Here is a 24,628-nt window from a genome sequence, read left to right on the forward strand (position 1 = left end):
GCACAAGCATCATGTGCCATGCTTCTGGACGAACAGCACTGCAAAGCCACATGGGTCAGCCTTTTTACTATTAGTATTTCATTTTGTTGGTTTGTTTAAATATGCTGAAAATGTAAAGATGAGTTACAAAGGAGTAAAGCTGAATCCATTCGAGGTACTTATCACAGGATGGAGGTGTTCTGTTTGGTTTTTAAAGCCATTTCAATTATTTTTTTGAGGCTGTGAACGTATACAGAAAACAGGAGAGCTATGTGGACTTTCGCCACTTGACAACATATACTCAGTGTAAACCAAACCTTTTTAACCTCTCTCTCATACAAAACCAGAAAAAAAAGAACTAAAAAAGAAAATAAAATAGAGGAGAGAAAGAAATAGGGAAAAAATAAAAAACACACAAACTTTCACAACATGACAATTTAGTCTGCAACGCAATATAACTATACACATATAATACCGGTGTGGCTCTGTTCTTTAAGTTAAAAAGGGTACAAAGGCAGGCTCAAGTAAAAACAAACCATCCCTCCCATCCCCACCCCCCCACCCCATTCATACAAGATCTATCAACCAAACCTCTCCCGAACCAACATCATCAGTTTCTTTTTGCCTTTGTAGATTTGTTTCAGGTTGTCAATAAACTGTGTAAACTGAATGTGTCCATCATGCGCCATTAAGAAGGTCTCTCGAGCTTTGCTAAGGAACTCTATAAACTCACTATAGTGCCGAGGACTGATGTGTGTGAGCCGTGAGTGCGTTGTGTTGATGTAAGCCCCGATCGTGGCATCCAAGAGTTGCCTCAAGGGGGCTTTGTCCAGTGACATGAGCTTACCAGAGTTCCTTCTCCCATGAAGTCCCACCATTCCAGGAGTGGTCAGAGTGCATCTGCGCAAAATGTCTGACAGTACCGTTGCACACTTGACACTCTTGACCACCAGAGGTATTATAGCTGCAAGCTCATTTTTGCCAAGGGAGTGGCTAAGCGCACAGGCCCACAAAACGTCATTAATGGCAGGGTGTGTGTCCTGATTGTAGCTCAGGTTGAGATGGGTCATGGCCAGGGTGGCCAGCTTGTAGGCCCTCATGGGGTACCCACGGTGCTCCATGTACCGTGCTATTGTAAAGAGCTGTGTATAGCTCATGCCGGTCGTAGCAGCGTCGAGAACAATTTGGTACGCTGTCTCAAAAGCTATGTGATCCTTTTCACAAAGGGTTAGCGCAGAGAGGGCACAGTTCTGTGGATCCTTCATGGCACACTGCAGTGCAAGTGTCCGGGCGCTGCTGGCCAGCTTTTCCTGCTGGTGGCAGTCCAGGTGGAGGCGGACAATGGTGCTGTTTGACATCACAGTAGTTGCAACTATACTTGTGGCCTCAGTGGGAGTAAAGAGAGTAAACCAGCTCTGCATGATGCTGTCCAGGGCATAAACCCCTGCAAGGAACACAAACAGGCCCTATTACTGACAAGGAGACTGGCCAGAGGTCCTGCCTTATTTCCACTTTTACAACCAATGCTTATATTGTTAGCCAACACAGGACATGAGCTAGGCTAGAAAATCCTGTAAGGTAATGTGCCTGGGAGAAACCTTTAAGAATAAGGTTATTATGAATTGTTATTCAGTGAAATGCCTGAAATTTCCTGAAACATGAACTTCCTATAATAAAGAACCAACCCTCTTGGTAGCTGGTATTTGTACTGTGCTGCTTGCCATTTCAGACAACGGCTTTTTGCTAATGAGTTCTAGTTCACTGGGGCTTCCTGTCAGAATCTGAGGCTCAAAAATTGCAACCCTTACCAAAACAGAGACTGTACATGGCGTGTGTGCTTATGTGTAAGGTAAAAGCATACATAATACAATTTTAAAGCACACAAAGAAGCTGGAAATTGTGGCCCACAATCAAGAGAAAAAACTCAATAGAAGCAGACCTACAGATGAATCAAATGTTGAAAATGGCTGACTGTGTCTTCAAAATAACCACTTTTAAGTTCATAGACCCAATATGCCTTACTTGTAGGAAGATCCTAAAAGTGAATGATTTTAAGAGAAGGTACCAGATCTCAGAGAAAAATGTTTATGTCTTGGGGCAGGGGTAGAGAAGTTATGTGGCAGTTCTTAAATTAGTATTATCTTTGTATTGCTTCACTAAAGCATGACTTTAATAATGTAGAGATAATCTTTATATTGAGATAAACTACCCTTTTTCCAAAATAACAAACCATATACATTAGTGCAAAAAAAAACAGTAATAATTTTATAGTATATGCTCTATAATATCTAAACACTGGGATGGCAGCGTTTTATCAGCATCAAGTATGTAACCCTTTCTGATGCAAATAAGAAAAAAGAACGTTTAACCAACATTTATTTTAAACAGCAACCATTTGTTTCTATTGGCATTCTTACTGGGAATGTAGTTTTCTTCTGAACTGATCTACTGCTGCAGTGGGGAAATAGCTGAAGGGCCTCACAAATGGCAGCTTATGGGCAGCCAGGGAATCTTCTTATGGCCAGCAACAACTGCTTACACATCTGGAAGCTCACCTAAACCACACCCAGTGGTCATCATTTCTCTGCTGGATACCACGATGTACGCCTTCAGATGATAAAGAAGAAACAGTGCTACCAGGTAACTAGATGAATGAGCTAAATAAAAATAGTTTACTGACTTATACCATTTAAAATAAGAGGTTGGAACGTCACAAATGTGATCATTTCAGAGTTGAAAAATACAATTATGTATAACTGAAGATTAGGGTTATGGGGCTGGGGAGAAGGGAGCCCTTGTAGACTGCAAGAAGGAGCAGTAGCCTTGGAGAGGTCAAGGTAAAAGACTGAAAATGTTCATGTGTCTGAACTGACAAGTTAAATACTACCATGAGGCATCTGGGAAAGCTTCTGCTCCAGAGTTTACCTACCGACTTCAGTAGCACATGTTACCAGCCACCTCACCATCTCCCGCCGTCGCCAATTTAAGGTTGACAGTGTCATTCGCATAACCTATAAAAACAGGGTAACTAAATGTTTGGAAAATTATCCTGAGTCAATGAAAAAAAAACAAAAGGGATAAACTATAAGGCCTATCTACTGTCTACCACAAGGAAGATGAAAGCATGATTTAGAGCAAAACTCCACATATGAATTTGGATCTGTCCATGGCTACCCCAGGTGGCCTTGTCACAGCCACATTCTCCTCCTGGCAAGAGGCCCACTGACCAGATGTGGTATCTGAATCAGTTACTCTATCTTTTCTCAGCCACAAAATCACAGGGCTGGACTGGAGCATTAAACACAGCCCATGCCCTTTCTCCCTCCCTGGATTTAACATTCCATAGTTTGATTTCTGTGGTTCCTGTGAATTCATTCTAACCAGGAACTCTAAGGAGGAAAAAGAGGTATTTTAAAATAATCATTTAAGTTATTCCTTCAATCTCTGGTTGTTCTTTTTTGGTGACCTTGGAAGTACCAGGTTTACAGGGGAAAAAAATCATCCTTAATATCATTAGCGATTGGATTTTGTTTTTTTTGTTTCCTAACAAGAAGTCCCTAAATAAACATATCTACCTCTTTGTACTTCCCCCATTCTTTAAGATTCAAAATATCCAGGGACATCATATCCCCAAAGGCCCAGTGGGATTCCTTTTTAGGTTCTGGAAATACCAAGGGCCTATAAGATTCCTTCTTAGGTTCTAGAAAGCATGAGGCAAGGACTAAGCTCTCATGCATCTCATATTTACCAAGAATTCCAAATAGTAACCAGAAAGCTCATGCTAATGGTTCTTTCTGCATCACCTCTAAGGTGAGGCAAATGGTGACAAAAATTAGCCAAATAACAAGAATTAAAAAAAAAAAAAACACTTCTGATTTGCCATTGTGTAGCTTAAAAGCAATCCTCTAAACCCTTTGCTTGGTACAGTACTCTACATTACAGTGGTAGGTGCATTTTTCTGTGATCCTAGTATTTAAACATTATTAGTCACTGTAAGGGAGAATCCCTAACTAAAATATCAGATTATTATTCAAGCAGGGGATATACTCCCCATACTTTAGGTAAATGGGGTATAACAATTTTGTTCATTGCTCTTTAATGGGAAAAAAGTAAATGTTAATAGAGATGCCACAAGAAAAATAGAAACAAACTTTTTAGTTCCTGGTTTATACTGTAATCTGCTCAGAAACTATAAGGAAGCAAACATCTATCTACATGACTAACTCAAAATGTTCTTGGTATTCTGTTCTGCTGAAATCTAAAACTGGACTCTGGCCCAATCACCCCTCCTTTACCTATTTTTCTCAGAGTTATTAAAAGGAGCTATAACTGCTCATCTATTATGAAAATGTAAACATCAATAAAAATGTATACTTCCTCTAAAAATTTAACCCTGGCAAGTGAATTTTCACTATACATGCTAGCTTTATTTAAGTCTCTTGTTAGCAATAATTCTTCTCCCTTCACTCAAAGGATAAGCAGTGTTATTAAGGCTGCAATTCAGAAAATGATTTTTGTAATTGAAAGACACAAATTAGCCTTCTAAATGTACAGTCCCTGCACCTTACATAGCAGTCTGGTTCAGCTGGGAGCGACCATGGCTCTGAAATACAGTTCTTTTCTAACGTGTAACAGATTTGTACTCCAAAGAGTCATTTACCTGCACTCAAAAATCCAATCCAACAAAAACAACCCTAAGAGGTGCCTTTATTTAGCAGTCTTTGATGTCCCAGGAAAGACTACCAGTCATGTACCTGCAGGCCCAGCTCCAGAGACACTTTCAAAAGAGTGATGTCTGGCAAACTGTCCATGAGAGTTGCTATTTTAAATGCATCTTGGGCAAGCTTGAAGATATGTGATGAGGAGTGAATGTTTTTCTGGATGGATTCTAATACTGTTTCCAGCCTCCGAACATCGCCTGCAATGAACAAGGGAAAACCACACCAAACCAAATCAAAGCAAAGCAAAGCAAGACAAACAAACAAAAACCACACAACCAGACACATACACAGAGGGGATAAAAAAGAAACAAAACAAAACATAAAGCACAAGTTAATTTACCTAACATGTTCACAGATGGTACAGGTGTTACAACTAGGGCTCCCATAATTACTGCAATGTCTATGAATCTCGGCTTCACAAAAAAAGATACACCGAGACACACCCTCAATGACTCAAAGCAAGTATGAACCAGAACCAACTTGAGACAGCCAACAACTCTCCTAGTTCCTGCTTATGAATTTTGGGTGAGTATTTCAGGTAGAAAAAAACATAACCTAACTTTTAAATCTGCTTCTGAATTTCAACCATTTATATTTTCTTGGCATGGTAACTAACCTGAACTCTGCTGGCAGCAAGTTAACGATAGAGGTAAATGAGTAAAAGGCCACCTGTTTTGCCTTAAAAGCTAACATCTAAAGAAAAAGATCCCTTCAGTCTCTCTGACATTAACATCACTACTGAGAATTTGATAGAACATGACTTTAACAACAAAAAAAACCCCAGGCAAACAAATGACACAATTAGGAGGTCTCAGTACCTTTGGCTGCAGTTAGCATGGTGGATGCCAGCTCACACTGCTGGGACTCAATGTGGCTTAGAGTGAACCAGCGAGGGTAGCGGTTGGGAACAACTGATGCAATGTGGTGTGGGCGGGTGAGGTCTCCTGATGGAGCAGTAGATTCCAATACTAGTAACCTATAATGAGAAGACAAGGAAGGTGGCTCCAAGTTATTTCTTGTCCATTTCCTTGGCCAGAAAGACTGGCCAGCAGAAGCCAGAGGATTGGGTAGATGTTCACGTCTCTTAATTCAGAAAGGGCTGGTACAGCTATACTCTGCTGTCTGGATGTGAAATATCTAGATTTTGGGACAACTGTTTGGTAATAATAACTGTTCATCATCCAAACCTTGTTAATTGCTCATCACCCAAACCCAAGAGATGTTCTTTCTTTAGCACCATTCAAAAAATTATAATATTCAAAGAAAGTAAGTAAGGCAAACACTGAAGAACTTTTAAACACAGGTCTTCATGTTTACCTACAAATTATGAATTGTATGACTCAAAAAATAAATCAACGGAAACTGATAGTGAAATGGATATTTAAGACTGAGATCACATTCAAAGAGCAGTGCATACTTAAGATGAGTAAGCTTAACCTATTTAAACATAAAACAAGAAGGGAAGTGAAACGAAAATAACTTCCTTTCCATTCATTCATATTTTCTGCACAGTTTCTTATGACTTCAGGAATGTGACATTATACTATGTTCTACCAACCATATTAGAGAATATAACTGCAACCTAAGTGTCTGTCCCTTGACAGTTTTGCATAAATTCGGTGTGATTTCTGATTTTTAGTAAGAATATGTTAGCTGGGTGTGGTGGCATGTGCCTATAATCCTAGCTACTTAGGAGGCTGAGATGGGAGGATCGACTGAGCCTGGGAGCCATGATTACACCACTGGACTCCAGCATAGGCAATAGAGCAAAACCCTGGTTTCAAAACTAATAAAAAAAGAGTATGTTGACAAAAATATTTCTAAAAACAAAGCACATAATTCTAAATATAAGTACCGAAAAGATTAGTAGAGTACCTAAAACTACAATAATTTCTTTACAACCCAAAATGCTGGCCTTCATTCAAGAACACCAGTGTTAATAACTATGAAATAAGATAAGAGCTGGAGACCAAGGAGAGTCAGCTGGGTCTGGAAGTGATGCTGGCCTCAAGGCCCCACCCAAGAGCAATTATTGCTCTGGTAAGCCAAATGGCTCATTCTCTTCTTCTCTTTTAGGATCAAAAAGATGTTAGCACTAGAGAAGGTGGCAAGGTAGCCAGTTAAGTAGTAAGAATATTGGCAGGGTTGCTATTTAGCTTTTTTTTAAAACTCAGAATATCCTTGTATTCACAGGCAGGTCTTGCCAGACTTACTGTAGAAGAAACTAATCAACATCCCTGGGAAGATGAGAAAATGAGTGTCAAAAATGGCCTTCCTCAGCCTTCCCCTTTCAGAAGGACTAAGAAACAGGTGAGCAACATCTCTCTTTTCCTTCTTGTTCCCTGGACTGCCTCACAATACCTGCTGGGGCACATTACCTGCCTTCCATGGCAGACCTTTGGCAGGATAGTAGTGGCAGGCAAGAAGAGAGAAGGTGGAAAAAAATTCCCCTGTACTCTGCTAGTATTCCCCATGAAGAAACTGCCTTGGCAGCAACCAAGGACAAATATAAATTAGTTTGTGAGTGTTAGAAAAGCAAGCCTTTCTGCCTGGCATATACCATTACATAAGCCAGAACCACACAGAAACTTTATGCTATTTTACCCTTAAACTTTGCCAGTGGTAGTAGCAACAGCATCTGGTGGCATCATAACACTAACATCTTCCCTTTAAAACAAGAATAGAATTCCTCAGCGTTGAGTAAGTATAGAGCTGAGCATATGTCTTCATAAGACAGCTTCCATTTCAGCTTCCAAAATTGAGAATAGAAACCTACTTATAAAATCGTGCTCTAAAATATAAACCAAGTGGTTTAATGCAATTTGGTGGAGGACTTTTGTTGATGTTTGTTATTGACTTATTTTTTGGTATTTTAAAAATAGAGAAAAGAGTATTTATAAAGATTCTCTAGCAGGTTAGTAACATTCTTTACTGCCAAGAAAAGCATGTCAAATTACAGGATGTCAGCCTTAAAACACACTGACACATAGGTGTACACACAGACACATACATACATACATACATAATCACTGCATAAAAAAGATGCCTCCTGATAGACATAAGCTACACTCAATACTTTCAGAACAGAATAACTTTGGGGACACTGGTAATTTATAGGCAAGGATTCGTTTTAGAATCTACTTCACTGATTACAGACATAGAATCTTTGATGAAAAGCTTCTTGAGATCAAACTATTAATCAGCACACATAAGCTTTTAGGTCTGTAATATGGCTTGTCCTTAGGTGATTATAAGGATGTCTAATTTGTACTTTTCATTAGAAGCATAGGAGTATTTTATTAATTTTTTTAAAAGGAAAAAGAAAAAGTTGACATTTTAAAAAAGATGGATGTTTCTTTTTGTTCCTCAAAATTTAAAGGTTACATTAAGATTGAAATATAATCTTTAACACATTAAAATATTCACCTTCAACAAATTTGTGATAAAATAATTATTATGTGAAATAACTTTTAAAAGAATGTAGCAATCGGTGAGTGGTAGAGAACAACATATTCTAATTGTTATTGCTGAAAAGGAGACCAATGAGGAGACAGAAGCAGTCAGAAGGGAGGCAGGCAGATCCTGGAGGACCCCTAATAGCAACTCCTTCACTGCTAAATGCACGTCCCACCCTCGCTCAGCCCCCAGTTACTGCAGATGTGCCTTGGTAATACAGGAGTTGCTTTCCTGCACTACTGATGGAATGTAGAATTACAGCAGGTATGAAGGTCTCCCTCAATTATATTCAATTAAATATATTTATTATTTACAACTGTTTCAAAAATCAATTTTTTTCAAAACAATTACTTATGAAGGTTTCAACTGTTGCTGTTTTGTGATTAAACTTGTCCCAAATTGTGCTTTAAAAAAAAAAAAAGCCACAATGTGCTTGAGTCTGATAGCAGCAAGGATAATTCTTCCCTTACTTTAGACAGAAGCAAAACAAGCCAACAAACAAGTCATCTCCACAACGATCCAGGAAGCATAGTTTCTTTAGCTTTTCTCCTGCCTATAAGAAACATGAAGGAATATGTCAGTTAACAGCCATGCTTCCCAGTGGGAATGTGGCCTGCCTCTGCCCAGCTGGGCTGTGAATACATACCGCATTGCTCTCAGTGCAATTTTGTATGCCAATTCAGCATCATGAGGTAGGAGAGAGGTGAAGAGATACTTGGCAAAGGTGTGCATTGGAACGCTCTCCCGATGGATTATTTCGCCTAAACCACTATATGGTCCAGCTGTGGGAAGAGAGCATATTACATTTGACATTCCTAAAAATGAACTAACACATCTTGTAAAGTGTATTTTTAAAATGACATGTAAAGTTATAACATACACAAGCTAATCTAGTTAAGAATTTCATGTAAATGACGTAGAAAGGAATAAAATTCTTAGTCAATAAAGATTCTTCAGGTTATAGTATCCCTTATAGATTTCACCTCATGAACAAACCCCCAACTGTCCTAGAGCTATAAAATGAAAAACACAGAACTCAGGGGCAAAGAGCATTCACAATACATGTGCCTCAGAGAAAGGAACCCTCTTCTATAGCATAAAACCTTGCTGCATTTGAGCAACATCCTCTCAGTGGGTGGCATCAGAGCATCCTGATTTACAAATGCAGATGACACCACAGCTTAACTATGGAACCTGCCCCTGGACCCAAGAAGGGTTAGGGGCACAAATATGCCAGGTTTCCAGAAAATGGTACTCTGTCTCAGGGATGAGAGGTGTGACACGGAGGATTCTGAACTACAACTCTCTAACTATACACATTGTTGCTCTAATGAGAGCAACAGATACTAATTCCCAGAAAGTGATTATTACTAAAAAGAATAGTTACCCATTTGATATGTACCATAGGCAAAAGAAAAAAATTAAAGTAACTGGAAATCTACTACTCTTTGGGCTCCACAAAGCCAATTTTAAAAGCAAAATTACACTTAGGCTGTCAAAATACATTTCTTAGTAAATTCTGACAGGCATGGTGGCAGAGCTGACTTCCCCTGTGTGCTCTTTGAATGCTGCTTTGAGAAGGGCAATACAGACTTTTAAAATAAATCCTGAAAGGAGACCACAGTGGTTAGTTCAACCACTTTACACTTAGGTATTCCTAGGTTTAGTTACTATAAAGTGTTTAATAAATTAGTTTCCATGTCACCTTTGGGTAACATCTGTTTCATGATTTCTAGAATTATGAACGATGACACTACTGCTCAGAGGACATGCTGTATTTGTTTTCCATGAGAAAAAAAGTCTGGTAAAGATTTAGAATGCAAGAAATGTGGTTCAGAAGGTGGTTGGTTATGAGCACAATACATTCCAGATCATTTTAATGGAGGTTATTTTTTAATTCAGCTGAGTTTTTTGTTAGTATTTTTGGAATTATTCATTATTTACATACTTTAAAAATCATACAAATTTTTTCACCTAACCTCTAATCGAAATTTCTAGTTTTACCAAATCCATTAATCTGTAATTTTAAATGTTTTAGTAATTTGATATTCTTCAGAAGTTCATAAAGCATTATGCTTGCACCTTTTGTTCATATAGCAAGACTACATTATTTAAGTTATTAACTGTTATAAACTAAATACGTACGTCTTCCAAAATTCGCATGTATAGGCCCTAAGCCCCAGTGTGACTGTATCTGGAGTGAGGGCCTGCATGAAAGTAAAATGAGGTCATAAAGGTGGGGTCCCGATCCAACAGGATTAGTATCCTTGTAAGAAGAGACACTAGAAAGCTTCATCTCTCTGTCATGTGAAGACACAGAGAAAGGTAGCCGTCTTCAAGCTAGGAAGAGAGCCTTCATCAGAAGCCAATGATGAGGCTGGCACCATGATCTTAAACTTTTTAGCCTGCAGAACTGTGAGAAATACATTTGTGCTATTTAAGTCACCCAATCTGTGGTATTTTGTTATGGTAGCCCAGTCTAAGACACTATTTTACTTAAGGACTAATTACGGCAAATCTATAGTCTCTTTCACTGTTTCCTTTAAACCACCAAGTTACCTTTTTTGTACTATTCAGGGAGATCCAGGATGCATAATCAATTCTTTGCTATGATACCACTCAACAAGTAAAACATTCAGTCAGGTATCACATAATTATTTGTGGATTAATAATTAGTGTAATTCCTGGATTCTAGTACTACTCCTGGACTCTAGTACTACTGAATAATGAAAACCTGACATTTGGCACCAAGTTTCCCCAGAGGTGCTTGTTCAATATGCTAATTTACCTATTCAATATTATGGCCAGGAGAGATTAATACTAGCAACAATACTTGGTAACTGCATCCTCTTTTCAGATATCTGGGCCTGCTAATTTGCCTCTAACATTTACAAAGAGTATAATTCCACAAAGAACTTGGTGGTCTCATGTAGTCAATTCAGTCACGGAGTTCTCAATCTTCTAGCATTTACAGAAATGGCCCTGTGGCCTCCCCACCTTGGACTGTCTCCTGTCCTGCACCTGTTCACTCTTTGTGGACCTTGCAGGGCCAGGAAAAGAGAGGAGGCAGAGATGAGTCAACAGTGCTCCTTCTCAGGCACAGTACTCATAAAAATGTTTGACGGGAGGGATGGACTAATCAAGACCAGGGCAAAGTTCAAAATATTAATGAATAATGAACATGAAGACACATTTAGGAAGGTAAATATAAACAGATACCACACTTTATCAACTTTGAAAACCATAGTTCTTCTTTGTAAATTTCAGTATAAGGGAAATCAAAAGTCAGTCAGTATAGTCCATGACAAGACAGCATATACATGTTTGTGACTAATGACAATGCTTCTAGGAAAAGAAATTATATGGGAGAAAACTGAAAGAAAACAGCAATTGAAGAATCAGGATCACTCTTGAAATTTGTCAAGATGGGCTTTTTATCTTTACAGCTCCAGAAGAGTGCTTTAAAAAATTACTATTAGAAATTTTTACCAAAATTAAGCATGCTATTAAGGTTTAACCTAAAGAGCATTTTCCTTTTAAAATGCATTTCTAAAACATATTATACTCATGTTTGAAAAAAATGTTTTCTTTTAAGCAGATGTTTTGCTTTGGACAAATAAAAGGGGTGCTAAAATGTTATTTTCTAAATCCCTTACCTATATGTAGTAGTTCTGAATATAAGATGGATATAACATACTTTATGAGCCTATCAATCACAGAGAATCCCATGATAACAACACACATGTACTTGAGAAATAGATACAATTTTATCAGTTAGATACCACCTAAATTTGCACAAAAGATTACACCACCACACTGATTACATTTACTTTTGAGGAAAAAAAAAAATCTGAAAAATAGTGTCAGCCAAAATTTGTTAGGCCCTTTAAAACTTAAGCTTATGAGATGAAGGAAATTAGACCGCGCCTCAGAGATTCTATGAAACTTTTTCCTTGATGAATCTGTGCCTAATGAATCCTCCGAAATAACTAGTTGGTGCAGTGGAAATTCACTCCTGCAGCCTTCAGTCCTTTATTAGTGTGTGCATATGACATATTTAAAATCCAGGTGTCACGTAACTGCCAGTAATTTGGAGAAAGTACAGCCAATTGCTGTTTTATTATTTAATTGATTAAGCAAATAGGAACATGGCTGCCAATTATAACTCACTAAATATCAAAACTGCGTTTATCTCACAAACAACATAGCCTAAATGAAATCAATTCTTTTCAAGGTTTGTGGCATTAAATGGCACTATTTTGTAATAGGCTATAATACGAAATCAAATGATACATATCTAAACATCCATGATTTTTTATTCAATGACACTATTTTTTAGACAGTGAACATGTCTTTGACACTCCATGACTATAGCAATCAGGATGACTACCATATGAAATGGATTCAGACAGTACTCTTAACATAAGAAAGATTAGCACCTAAGTCAAATTGGCTAAATAAGTGGAAAACTTCTTTATCAAGCTACCTTCTAATAGGAAGACTGCTTGCTTGCGAAAAATTTTCACCAGTGTGTCATCCAATTCAATTTCCTGAAGCTTAGAAATGAGCTGCTCCTCGTTCCGGCATACTTTCTCTTGTGTGTACAGCCCATCAGGCATGATACGCTGCTGTCCCAACCCTATCAGGGCTACTTCCACAGCCAGAGTTAAATAGGATTCCCCTTCTTCTAAGAATTTGTGTGCAGGTAGATGCTGGTATTCCAGAGACTTGCACTGTCCCATATTCTCTGCAAAATGCCACAAAAGAAACCAGAGTTCTGAAACTACTTTTGCAGATGGTAAGTACAAATATGTATACTTCCTAGTACTAGCAAATGAATTATTGCTAATGATGAGAAAGCCAGAAAACATGTTTTTTAGGCTAAAGTACAGTTTTCCAGTATCTTTTTAAAAATGACCATGAATGATTAAATGTTTATGTTTTGGGGGATATAACATTACAAATACTTTTCTCCCATTGAAAATAAATTGCCAAAGAAAACTATACATGTAAGAAAATATGAACTAAGAATACTTAAGAGAAAAAATAAAATTTAATTACAAAACAATAAAATTACATGATGACTTGCAGTCACCACTTTTAAATCCTGGCATTCAAAGTTTCCATAATAAAAACAGTAAGGAGTAAAACATATATAACCCAATTTCAACGTCCTTTTTATTATTCAAGAGTCATCAGTTATCACAGAGGAACGATTCTTTGAACACTCTTGTCTCCATTAAAATGCTTCCACTTTTTTTGTGTGTGGAGATGGGGTTTCTCCACGTTGGTCAGGCTGGTCTCAAAATCCTGACGTAAGGTGATCCGCCTGCCTTGGAAAGTGCTGGGACTACAGGTGTGAGCCACTGCGCCTGGCAAGTGCTTCTATTATAAATTCAAACAAATTCAACCATCAAACTCATAAGCAAAGCTAATGTAGACTCATACCTTTCACCCTCCTGACAGTGTTTGGGTTACCCACAGTTCATGAAGGCAACTATTACAGGGGAAATTATGAAGGGGCAAGAGTTGAGCTCACCCAGCATGGAAGCAACAAAGGGACATCCTTACTCCCTGTTTTACCTCCACCCACTGCCCTCGGCCAAAGTGAAATCTCAAAACACAGCTTTCAAGGAATGTGTCATGTAAAACAGTTTTAAGTGACACTTAACATTCTCCCCTTAAAGTAGACTAAAATATTTAAGTGACAAGTCACTTTCAATGCAAAGACAAATTTGAAAAGCACCAAAACTAGATTTTCTAGTTCTAAATGCTAAGATGTACATCCTTATTTTATACCTTTATGCTAATAGTCATACATGTGAATAAATTCTTAGATGCAGAATCACTGGTTAGAAGAGAATATTTTTAAGACTCTCAACACATGCTGCCAACTATCAACTCTAAGACTTTTCTCAGTTTTGTAGCAGCCTGCCTGAAAGCATGAGAGTGCCCATTTTCTTGCTCTCTTGCTAACTAAAGGCACTGTTAACTATATGGTTCCATAAAACATAATGTAAAGAAAAACAATGACTACTGCCATTCAGGGTTTAGAAAAAGAAAAGCACATGAAACAAATGTCAATGTCTTTACCTGTAAAATCTGAGAACCCAGAGAAGTTCTCATCTTCAATGCGGCAGGCCTCCATAAGGCTACTGAAGAGAGTGCCCACAGGGTCCAGAGGATGTCCAACCCAGCCCTCCAGATTGGTTATCGAGGTTATGCTTTTATGGGGTAGCTCTGTGTAAGAAAAGGGAATTGAGAGATGGGGGAGTATAAGGGAGATGAAGGGAAAGAAGTGGGGGTAACAGGCTTTTAATAGCAACATCCTGATAAATCAGTTCTGAATTCTGTTGGAAATTCCCCTTTAATTAAGAAACCATTAAAAAGGTACCATAATCCCCAACTTGTCAACTATTTTGAGTTCTAAAGGTTCATCTGTAAGTCAATATAAATGGTACTGAATTCTCAGGAGAGCTCCCAAATATCTATTTAATTTATGTGTCTCAGGTATTGAGTTAACATTACTACTTACACTATTAAATTATGTTGTATAGGGAAATGAATTACAAATTTTCTTTTGAGAAGTTAGGAACAACTCACCCACTTCCCTAGGAGAAGGCATTAGAGGGGACTAAGAAGTCCCATTAGAATTATCAATTGGTAACTCTACCACAAAATAAAGAGACCTCTCCGTGTTAACTGGGTCATCTAAGTTGAGGACTTGAAGGCAACTGTAGCCTGGGTTAGACTTGCATTCCCACATGGATATCCTTAAATTACCCCCATCACCTTATGAAAGTCTTCCTTAGTGTGAATCTGTAAGCCATTTAAGAGAGAACCTGACATAAAGGGGAATGATAACAGATGATTATACGTAATTTGAATGAAGTAAATCCTTTTCATTTTCTTCACAGAATATTAACACTTTCAAGTTAAGCTGCAGAATGCTGAGAAAAAACAAGCTATAAATCTATAAATGTTTCAGATATATTCCATTGTTGTAAATAATGCAATAGTTTACCGAAGTAATATATGGCAGCTCCTTTTTTTTCTTTTTGAGATGGAGTTTCACTCTTGTCACCCAGGCTGAAATGCAATGGCGTGGTTTCTGCTCACTGCAACTTCTGCCTCCTGGGTTCAAGCGATTCTCCAGCCTCAGCAGCAGCACTTCTCCCGCCCCACCTCCTTCCCGGCCAGTAGCTAGTAGTACAGGTGCATGCCACCATACCTAGCTAATTTTAGTAGCTCCTTCTTAAAGGAAAGCATAATAAAATTTACATGCAATATAAAACATACAAGAAAAATATTGCCTTGCAAATATCTAAAGAGCCATTCTATGAATCCAACATTACTTTCATAAGTCTTCTGGTTTTAGGCAATCAACTATCAGTACATAACAATGAAAAACCAGCTGGGTGTGGTGGCTCACATCTGTAATTCCAGCACTTTGGGAGACGAAGGTGGGCGGATCACCTGAGGTCAGGAGTTTGAGACCAACCAGCCTGGCCAAAATGGCGACACCCTGTCTCTAATAAAAATACAAAAATTAGCCGGGCATGGTGGCGGGCAGCTATAATCCCACCTACTCAGGATGCTGAGGTAGGAGACTCGCTTGAACCTGGGAGGCGGAGGCTGCAGTGTGCTGAGATCATGCCACTGCGCTCCATCATGGGGGACAGTGCGAGACTCTGTCCCAAAAACAAACAACAACAACAATAACAAAAAATGAAAAATGGCTTGGCACAATGTACTAAAATTTAAGTTGAGTCCTAGATTCCTTGAAAAGGTCCTTCTATTCTGTCTCTGGCTTTCATAAACAATTAGTCGGAAAAAAGAAACATGAGCACTACTCCTGGAAACAACCAAATAAATATGTTTGGTTAAAAAAAAACATATGAATGGGGCTAAGGGAAATATTGTGCTTATATAAACAAATACATTGTCAAGTGATGGAAATTGAGGAAATATGAGAAATCAAAAATAAATCAGATAAATCTGGTTTTTTTTGGGGGGGGGAATAAGTTAACATTATCATGCCAAATAGTTTTGAAAATGTATAAGATATTCCCTTTACTAATCTTGGCACATAACAAGTAACTGTTATGGTACTTTAGACTTAGAACAGCTATGAAAAGCCTATTTTTAAAATATGAAAAAACAGTTATCAAATACAAAGTAGGGAGAGACATAGGTATGAATATGTAATTCTAGTAATACTTAAGAATGGTTGGAAATAAAAGTTTTCATAGCTTACAAGATACAAGAGAAATGGGTCTCAGAATGGCCTAGACCTAAAGGTTACAGAATTATCTCAATCAAGGGAGTCTAAGTTAACATATTCTGTAACTTACCTACATGTAAGTTTAGATAACATTAGTTAGTTAGGAACTAACATTTTTACACTTTCCTTTTTTATTACAACATTTCAACTAAACAAATTTTAAAAATCAACATTTATTCCTAAAATCTATAAAAGGATTTTAAAAATCATTTGATCACCATGAACTGGCTCTTTCTGCACAGTGTAAGTGCTGTACTCTTGCTGTTTGTTTTATCCTTTATACTATTTGGAAGTAAATTCCTTTAACCCTAAGCTCTGTGTGTGTTGGAGGAGGAAGGATTTCAGAAAAGTTTTCCAAAATACCTAGTGATAAAGTTTGCCCACACCAGTGATGATATGAAGAACATGATGAACTGGACCAAGTCATGACTATCAGGGCTCTCACATTCCAATCCTATCTGAGCCTCCCCCTTTCTTTGGTTCAGTTGTAACTTTTGACTTTTTTTCACTGTAAAAATGACAGTGTTGACTTACATTCATAATACATTCCATACAGAGGGCGTTAAAAGTTACAACAGACACTTGTTCCAACCCCTAGCCTTTTAGCAATGTTTAGTTGTACTCTAGTATGCATTAAAAACAAAAATATAACCAAAACAACAACAAATACAAAAACCTAGCAACTAAAACTATCCCTCTTAAAGAAAAATAAATCACAGAGTGAAAACAAACCTGCTAAAGAAACATACATATAGAAAGAACAAGTGCATGGATTAATCAGAAAAAGCATATACATTTCTTTATCTGATCAGGGCCATTCAAAATCACAGAGAGGTCAACTGATTGCCTAAGGTACCCATCTGGGACCTTAGGATTGCTGGGATTAAAGCACAGGCTGTGTTCTTACTGTTAGAATTAAAATGCACTTCCACACAGTAAGTTACTTAGCTAACACGCATTTTAAATAATTTAGACATACTAAATAGTTACTAAAACAATAAAGAAAATTCTCCCCCTTAAAAAATTAACTAACAAGATATTTTTTAAAAAATCTTTTCTTACAACACTCAACTAAGAACAAAATGTCCCAAATTTCTCACAGATCGGCCATTAAATATTTTTAAATGAATGGTGAGAAAAGCCATCTCTACAGTTCTAGTTCTAAAAGCCATCTCTCCCAGAACACAAAACTTAGTAATGTCATCACCAAGAATGCCATTCCAATGGAAACAAACTCCTTCACATTCACCTTTTTTTTGGGTTCGGAACATTTCCAACTGTTTCTGCTGCTGCCGTCTTAATGTATTAACAATAGCTATTGCTAGTCTCAGTGCTTCTCTGGGGTACCCATGAGAACGTAATGCGTCCACTCTTGCACAGGCTGTAGGAACATGTTCTAAAACAGAAAGTCAAGGGGGTAAAGTTGCCACTGTCAGATATATCCATAAAAACAGGATTTAATAGTAAGATGTTTCTCCCAAAATACCATTAAAAAGACACGAGAAACCATTTTTGAACTTGGATTTGAATGAAAAACTCAGCTCCTATTGCCAAGCATTCATCCATGTTCCATTGAATCCTTCAATTCTCCACCTCCCACTCCAGTAATGCTATAGAAACTAAACAAAGAAGTAAGTCATGGAAATGTCTTTCCGGTTTGGTCACTTACCATGCCAGAGGGGCCACCCACGGGAGTCGAAGAGGGAGTTTTCAGTGTCGTCATGGTAACAGTAGTTGGTGTATAGGTCACTGCTGATAATGTGCTGCAAGTGGCTATCCTGCCAGTGGAGATCACATGCCTCGATGGCGCGGGTGAACACTGTCCGATGTGGCCTGTTCGATGAATCTGTTTTTTCCACAATTCAGAAAGCCGTGTCAGCTATTATTCACATGTGAATAAATCAGTCATACCATTCTGTGGCCAGATGTTCATGAACACACCCACACACATTGTCCTGCACCCCCTAAGCAGAAGGGTGAAGGGTGAATACTCTCACATCCTAAGTACTAAGAGGCAAGTCAGCCCAAGAGCCACCATTCACTCACTTGTTTATCAAACACAAACATTCTGCAGCCATTAAAGCTAATGTTAAAGGCGTCCTGCAAAAAGAATTGTCAAGTCTAGTTTCCATGCCAAATACACTCAGAGGAGGCACTCGGCACAAAAATCACATGAAAACTCACTGCTCCCCACTTCTGAGGTGCTGTGGTGGGCTGCCCCTGATGGGATCAACAGCTCTCACAAACACTATGCAAGAGATGTGACACCAGCCATGGAACCTTTCAGGAATATGCAGTCAGCCTTTAAAGATATGCATAAGGGTTGTGCTTTTGGTTGTATTTTTTAACTATATTGTGCGGTTTTGCACAATTAAAACTATTATGCTTCTTGGGATATAATGCTTAAATACCACTTTATATCCCAAAGGGCATAAATGCATATATTTAACATTTCACAAAGCCACACAACATAGCTACAAAACAAACCAGCGCACTTACCTTGCCCCTACAGGCTGCCTCCTGACTCCTGGGCAGGTTCCATGACTGGTGTGATGTCCCCAGCATAGTGTATGCCGGGGCATCACAAAAGAGCAGAGGCATACACTCCGAAGAGGGTTCAAGTTTCAGGACCTGACGGAGAAAAGAAATGTTTGGGGAATAAAGGATATTCTCACCTCAACTCCTGGGATTATTCAATTCCTAAGGATCATATGGTTCAAATTCTACCTGCACACCCATCCCTTGGGTTCCCATTCTAAACTTACCTTTGACTGTGGCACAAACTTTAGCAATCCTCAACTGGAAATCAGGTTAGCAAACTATTTTTATTTAGGCTAACTTAACCTAGTTCAAGTATAACTGCTCATTGTTCTGAGACTTAATTAAAGGACAAGCAAAATCTGCCGCTTCCTTAGTTGGTAAGATTTCATCTTCCTGTCACTGGACCTTTGGCTGAGCACAGATATAAGGGAAAACAAAAGTCAAAGAACAACTGAATTGAGAAGAGACTGGAGAACTCATCTGCTCCAACCCCTCTACTCTGCTGATGGCACTGAAAAACAAGGGAAGTAAAGTGACTTGCCAAGGTCACATGGCCAGGCAGTGACAGTGGAGATCAAAACACAGATATCCTTACTGCAAATTCAGCTAATTCAACTGATTTGGACAGGTCTTTAACAAAGAGACATTACTTCAGTTTGGCTTCCGGTCAACTTAGATATATGTACCTGAATGGTAGATATATCAAAATGCATATGTGATAGATCACTTGAGAGGCACAAATAATGATGATCTGTTATGGCTCCCGTTCAGACTCCTTACTAGAGGTAGATGGATAGAGAAACTGTGAGGCAGAAGGCAGAGCCCACATTTCTTTTTTTTTTTTTGAGACGGAGTTTCGCTCTTGTTACCCAGGCTGGAGTGCAATGTCGCATCTCGGCTCACCGCAACCTCTGCCTCCTGGGTTCAGGTAATTCTCCTGCCTCAGCCTCCTGAGTAGCTGGGATTACAGGCATGCACCACCATGCTCAGCTAATTTTTGTATTTTTAGGAGAGACGGGGTTTCACCATGTTGACCAGGATGGTCTCGATCTCTTGACCTCGTGATCTACCCGCCTTGGCCTCCCAAAGTGCTGGGATTACAGGCTTGAGCCACCGCGCCCAGCCAGAGCCCTACATTTAAGGACCTTTTGAACCTACTGGGGCTTTTTTGTTGAGCAGAATAAATAGACCCATACCCAGCAAGAAACTGGTTTCATGACCTCTCACAGTCAGTTGATCAAATGTTTCAACACTCACATAAGTGTTTTGTAGCCTCATGTATGTGTCTTTTGTCATTTCATTTATTTTGTTAAGCTCAAATCTCAGAAACAAAATTTAAAACTAAAACGAGACTTTAGAAGAGCAACTTAATATTATGCATATATTAAAAGAGTGAATTAGAGGTCTGCCTACTGATTTGGCTCACCATCTGTGGTATTAATAATAAAAGCAAGCTGTTAACATGACTTCATTTTTATAAAATATTAATAAATACCTGAACCTTTCACATGTTTATAGGTGACTGTATAAGTGTAGAGAAATGTAGAGTACACACACTAGGCTTTTAACATTGGTTAGCCCTAATAAAACCAATGACAACAAAAAGGGCTAAATACTCATGAAATGCTATTTAAATGAAAAGTCCTGTTATAACATGGGAAAAACATAAAATTAAGTATGTAGCTAGACAATAACTAAAAAGATATATAATTAAAAATCTGGTTTACCCAGATATCAAATTAGTCAACTTCTTAAAATCTTGAATGTCTGTGGTTATTCAATTTTGCGGTAAGATTGAAAAACGAGAAATTATCTTGATCAATTTTTAAAATGATAAATACATACATTTGTAAGAATTTTTAATAAAGTATACATAATAGTAATACATGCTGATTAAGGAAAACTTGGGAAACTGAGAAAAGTAAAAAGGAGACATTCTTAACTTTTTTACTAAAAAAATTAAAATTAAAAATTGGCCATCATTCTGGTATATTAAAAAAATTATTCTCTTTCAAAGGGTATAGATTGCAATGTTGTTATTCATTATTTCTAACAAATTATCTCAGCAGAGGCAGAGCCTGAATAAGTCCTTCACATTCACTCTAATGTGTAAACACAAGAAATTCTGCCCATGGCCTATACTGTGCACACACTCAGTCCAGCGGCAATGGCACAGTTGCTGGACTCTATTGGCCACTGCAAGCTCTGCCCTGGGGAGCCAGCTCAGCTATACAAGGCAGGCACTACAGGTATGAACACCAGACCTCCTCTACGGGCATGTCTGTTCTGACAGGCCCTCAGAGGGATGGGGATGTTCTGCCAAAAGTAGGTACCCTGGTGCCTTTAGGTCCAACAGATATAAACACTGCCCTCGGAAACAAGGTCCCGACTTTATATCACCTCGGCCAAACTGTCAGTGAAATAAACTCTTTAGTGTGGAGCCTGGACCACTTTTTACCAGCTTTGTAAGGCCATGAAATAGTCATGTTTAATCAAGGGTAACAGAATAAATGGAACGTAAAATAAAAAGTAAAGTGTAAAATGTTTGAGTAGCCATCCTCAAAAGCAGTGGGGAATGAAACACAGAGTACATACAAGGGGATTACGGATACTGCCTGTGTAGATGTAGGCATACCCTTTCCTAGCAATGGAAGAGAATAAATGTGGAACAACCAAACTTAAAAATTCTGAGCACCTGGAAAAAACTGGGAGTATGTGGATACATTTATTTTCTTTGAGGTTATTAAATACAATCATCATGAGCAATAAAGATATGACAGGCTTCAAATATTGAATTCCCAAGGAAAATATCTCTAAACATGGCAGAGTTAGGCAATCGTCTTTCTCAAGTCCTAAAACTTCTTTTTGATTGTACAAGTCCCTATGGAGAAATACATATTTTCTTTCTTTGCAGGGACTAACACTATACTAACATCACATTCAAACTCAGCACATTGTTCCATTTATTTCTAGTAGTACAAATTCCGCATGTGGCTAATACACAGAGAATATAGTCTTGATTCTGGATCTTTCCAATGTTATTTAATTCCCACCTTGTTTCTATCATGACTTAAAATTTTTTAAATTTTCTCCCCCCAAAAAATGCACTGAATTGTACAAAAATAGTGTCATGAATTAGTTAATAATATTCCTATTTGCAAGAATTAGTTACTTAAGAATTTCATTTTGAAAGGGAGGAGAACATTCTGTAGCAGGTAGAAGGGAAAATGAGGCCAAGGAAGGAAGTTTTTTAAAGATGGGAGAGACTTGTGTTGAACAGACAGATACGATAGAGAAGGAGAAGCTAAAAAAAAAAGGGGGGGGGGGACAGAAATGAGAGATAGAGGTTCTTTTGGTTGGAAATGTCTGGGAGCATTTCTTCCCTGGAGGGCATTATTAGCCTACAGCATGTGGGGACAAGTATACTAGACAACCCCTCACAATAAAAAAATTTCCCAGTAAAATGTCAATAGCATCCTATGTCCTTCAGTCAAGTCATAAAATATTTTTTTACTACATTTTAAAATGAAGAATTTTTAAGTGACTAAATTATACAGAATATCAAACATGGATTGACCAACAGAGATAAAAACATATAGCTTCTCATAGTTTGTTTTAAAAGTAGTATGTTACTCGTCCTAATCTATGATTTTTTAAATTAAAAAAGAATATCCATAATAAATCATTAATAGGCCATTTTAACACAAACTAATATATAAAATAAGTATTATCTGTATTCTGAAAATATAAAAAAGTATACAAATATCTCAGTTAAATTTAAAACATACACACACATACACTCACAGTCAACACATACTAAGTATCTGAGTTGTAAGTTCTTAAGTTGGTAAAAATTATTTTCCCACATACATTGTAAATTACCATTATAAACATATACATGTAATTAAGTAGCTACAAACTGAGCAGAACATTATGGTGGACTCACCTTGGTTGGCATTTGCACCCTGAGGCAAAGCATTGGTTAAATTGGGTAATTCACTGCCATGATTTCCATCTTCCCATGGACAGACATCAACACTGTTCCATTTCTTCAGCTGTTTTAGCCAACTGGCCTTTTGCTCCGACTTGCAGTGGGGGTTTAAAACTATACACATCCATAGAGCACCTAAAGGAGGAAAAGAAAGCACATTTTCAAAAATTATAAAAATATTCAATGTTATCAAGTTAAATTGTTTAAATTTACTAAAATTTAAAAATGTAATTTATATCATTTAAAATTTAAACCTTATTTAAATTATATTAAATTATCAGGTTAATGATAAATTTTAAACCATTTCAAAATGGACCAAAGTCAGTCATTTTTATAACTCAATTCTCCTTAATGTAAGCCACAAATCCCACAGAATTTATTGGGAGGAAGACAACAGATGCAAAGTTTGAACCAAAGATCCAAATACTCTTATATAATAAAATATGCTTCATATTTCACAAATAAGAAGTTAATCAACTTCTTATTTGATATTTCAGACAAAACTGCCAATAACATATACAACCCCAGGGTCCAGTTTACAGACTCTATATATTGGATACTGCAATATATCACCCCAAATGGTTGTGCGCAAAAACTGAATTTACTTTCTAAAATTACTTTTTACAGTAAAATCATTAAGGCATATAATAGACACAAATAACTTCCTACTCTCTGTATAATTTCAAACTTTATTATGGTTATTAATTAGTATACATATTTATACGTAAGTGCAATGTGCATAGTTTTGGGCAAAAAAAAAAAAAGCCAGTAAAATAGGTCTTTCAAAAATGAAATGCATTCAAACATACTTCCCTAAATGATTTAATCAGGAACTGATTTTAAAAATATAGCTAATATTTATATCCAAATTTATATCATCATGAGTAAACTTAGTAAACAGTAATCAAAATTTCCCTAGTTTTTCAAAGGAAAGGCCATAATAAATACACTTAGAATAAAGGCATACGTCATAATTTGAATAATTAAGATCCAATAAATTTATTATTCCTTTCTACATTCTCTAAAGAGGTAGAAAATTCAAGCAAATATTCTATAAATTTTAAAAGTTCAAGTTTTACCTAAATTTTAAAACAAGACAAATAAAGCATTTCACAACACTACTTCTTTGAAAAGGTATGTGTGCATGTCTGTGTATGTTTTAATCATTTGTTAAATTAATAATAATTGTAGGAATGAAAACTGTTTATGTTTTATTTGTCCAAAAGATATGCCTTACATTCTTCCTCATTAAAAATAAACAAGCTTCTTCCATTAAGGCAGGGGTCCCCAACTCCTGGGCTGCAGACTGATACCAGTCTGTGTTCTGTTAGGAACTGAGCCATGGGCTGTTAGGAACCTGGCTGCACAGCAGGAGATGAGCAGTGGAGGAGCAAGTACTACTGCCTGAGTCCTGCCTCCTGTCAGATCACCAGTGGTATTAGATTCTCACAGGAATATGAATACTGCACATGTGAGGGATCCAGGGTGCATGCTCCTTACAGGAAATAACTAATGCCTGATAATATGAGGTGATACAGTTTCATCCTGAAAGCATCCTGTTCCACCCCCAGTCAGTGGAAAAACTCTTCCATGAAATCAGTCCCTGGTGCCAAAAAGGTTGGGGACTGCTACGTTAGAGCATCTATTATTTTAAAT

The 24,628-nt window shown here is 37.6% G+C and overlaps 1 protein-coding gene across 1 annotated transcript in view; it reads right to left on the reverse strand.

Moving 5' to 3' along the window:
* ZSWIM6 (zinc finger SWIM-type containing 6) overlaps positions 1-24,628 on the reverse strand; it is a 212,942-nt gene that overhangs the window by 1,294 nt on the left and 187,020 nt on the right. Inside the window, exons 5-14 of the mRNA XM_035291529.3 lie at positions 22,928-23,107; positions 18,110-18,286; positions 17,690-17,836; positions 14,250-14,396; positions 12,643-12,903; positions 8,803-8,938; positions 5,519-5,676; positions 4,734-4,897; positions 2,909-2,990; positions 1-1,423 (exon numbers count right to left, since the gene is read on the reverse strand). The exon at positions 1-1,423 is cut by the window's left edge and continues 1,294 nt beyond it. Coding sequence (XP_035147420.2) covers positions 561-1,423; positions 2,909-2,990; positions 4,734-4,897; positions 5,519-5,676; positions 8,803-8,938; positions 12,643-12,903; positions 14,250-14,396; positions 17,690-17,836; positions 18,110-18,286; positions 22,928-23,107 — 2,315 coding nt within the window. The 3' untranslated portion in view covers positions 1-560. The remainder of the gene's footprint in view (positions 1,424-2,908; positions 2,991-4,733; positions 4,898-5,518; positions 5,677-8,802; positions 8,939-12,642; positions 12,904-14,249; positions 14,397-17,689; positions 17,837-18,109; positions 18,287-22,927; positions 23,108-24,628) is intronic.

Source organism: Callithrix jacchus, chromosome 2 (genome assembly GCF_049354715.1).
Source record: "Callithrix jacchus isolate 240 chromosome 2, calJac240_pri, whole genome shotgun sequence".
In the NCBI taxonomy this organism is placed as follows: Eukaryota; Metazoa; Chordata; class Mammalia; order Primates; family Cebidae; genus Callithrix; species Callithrix jacchus.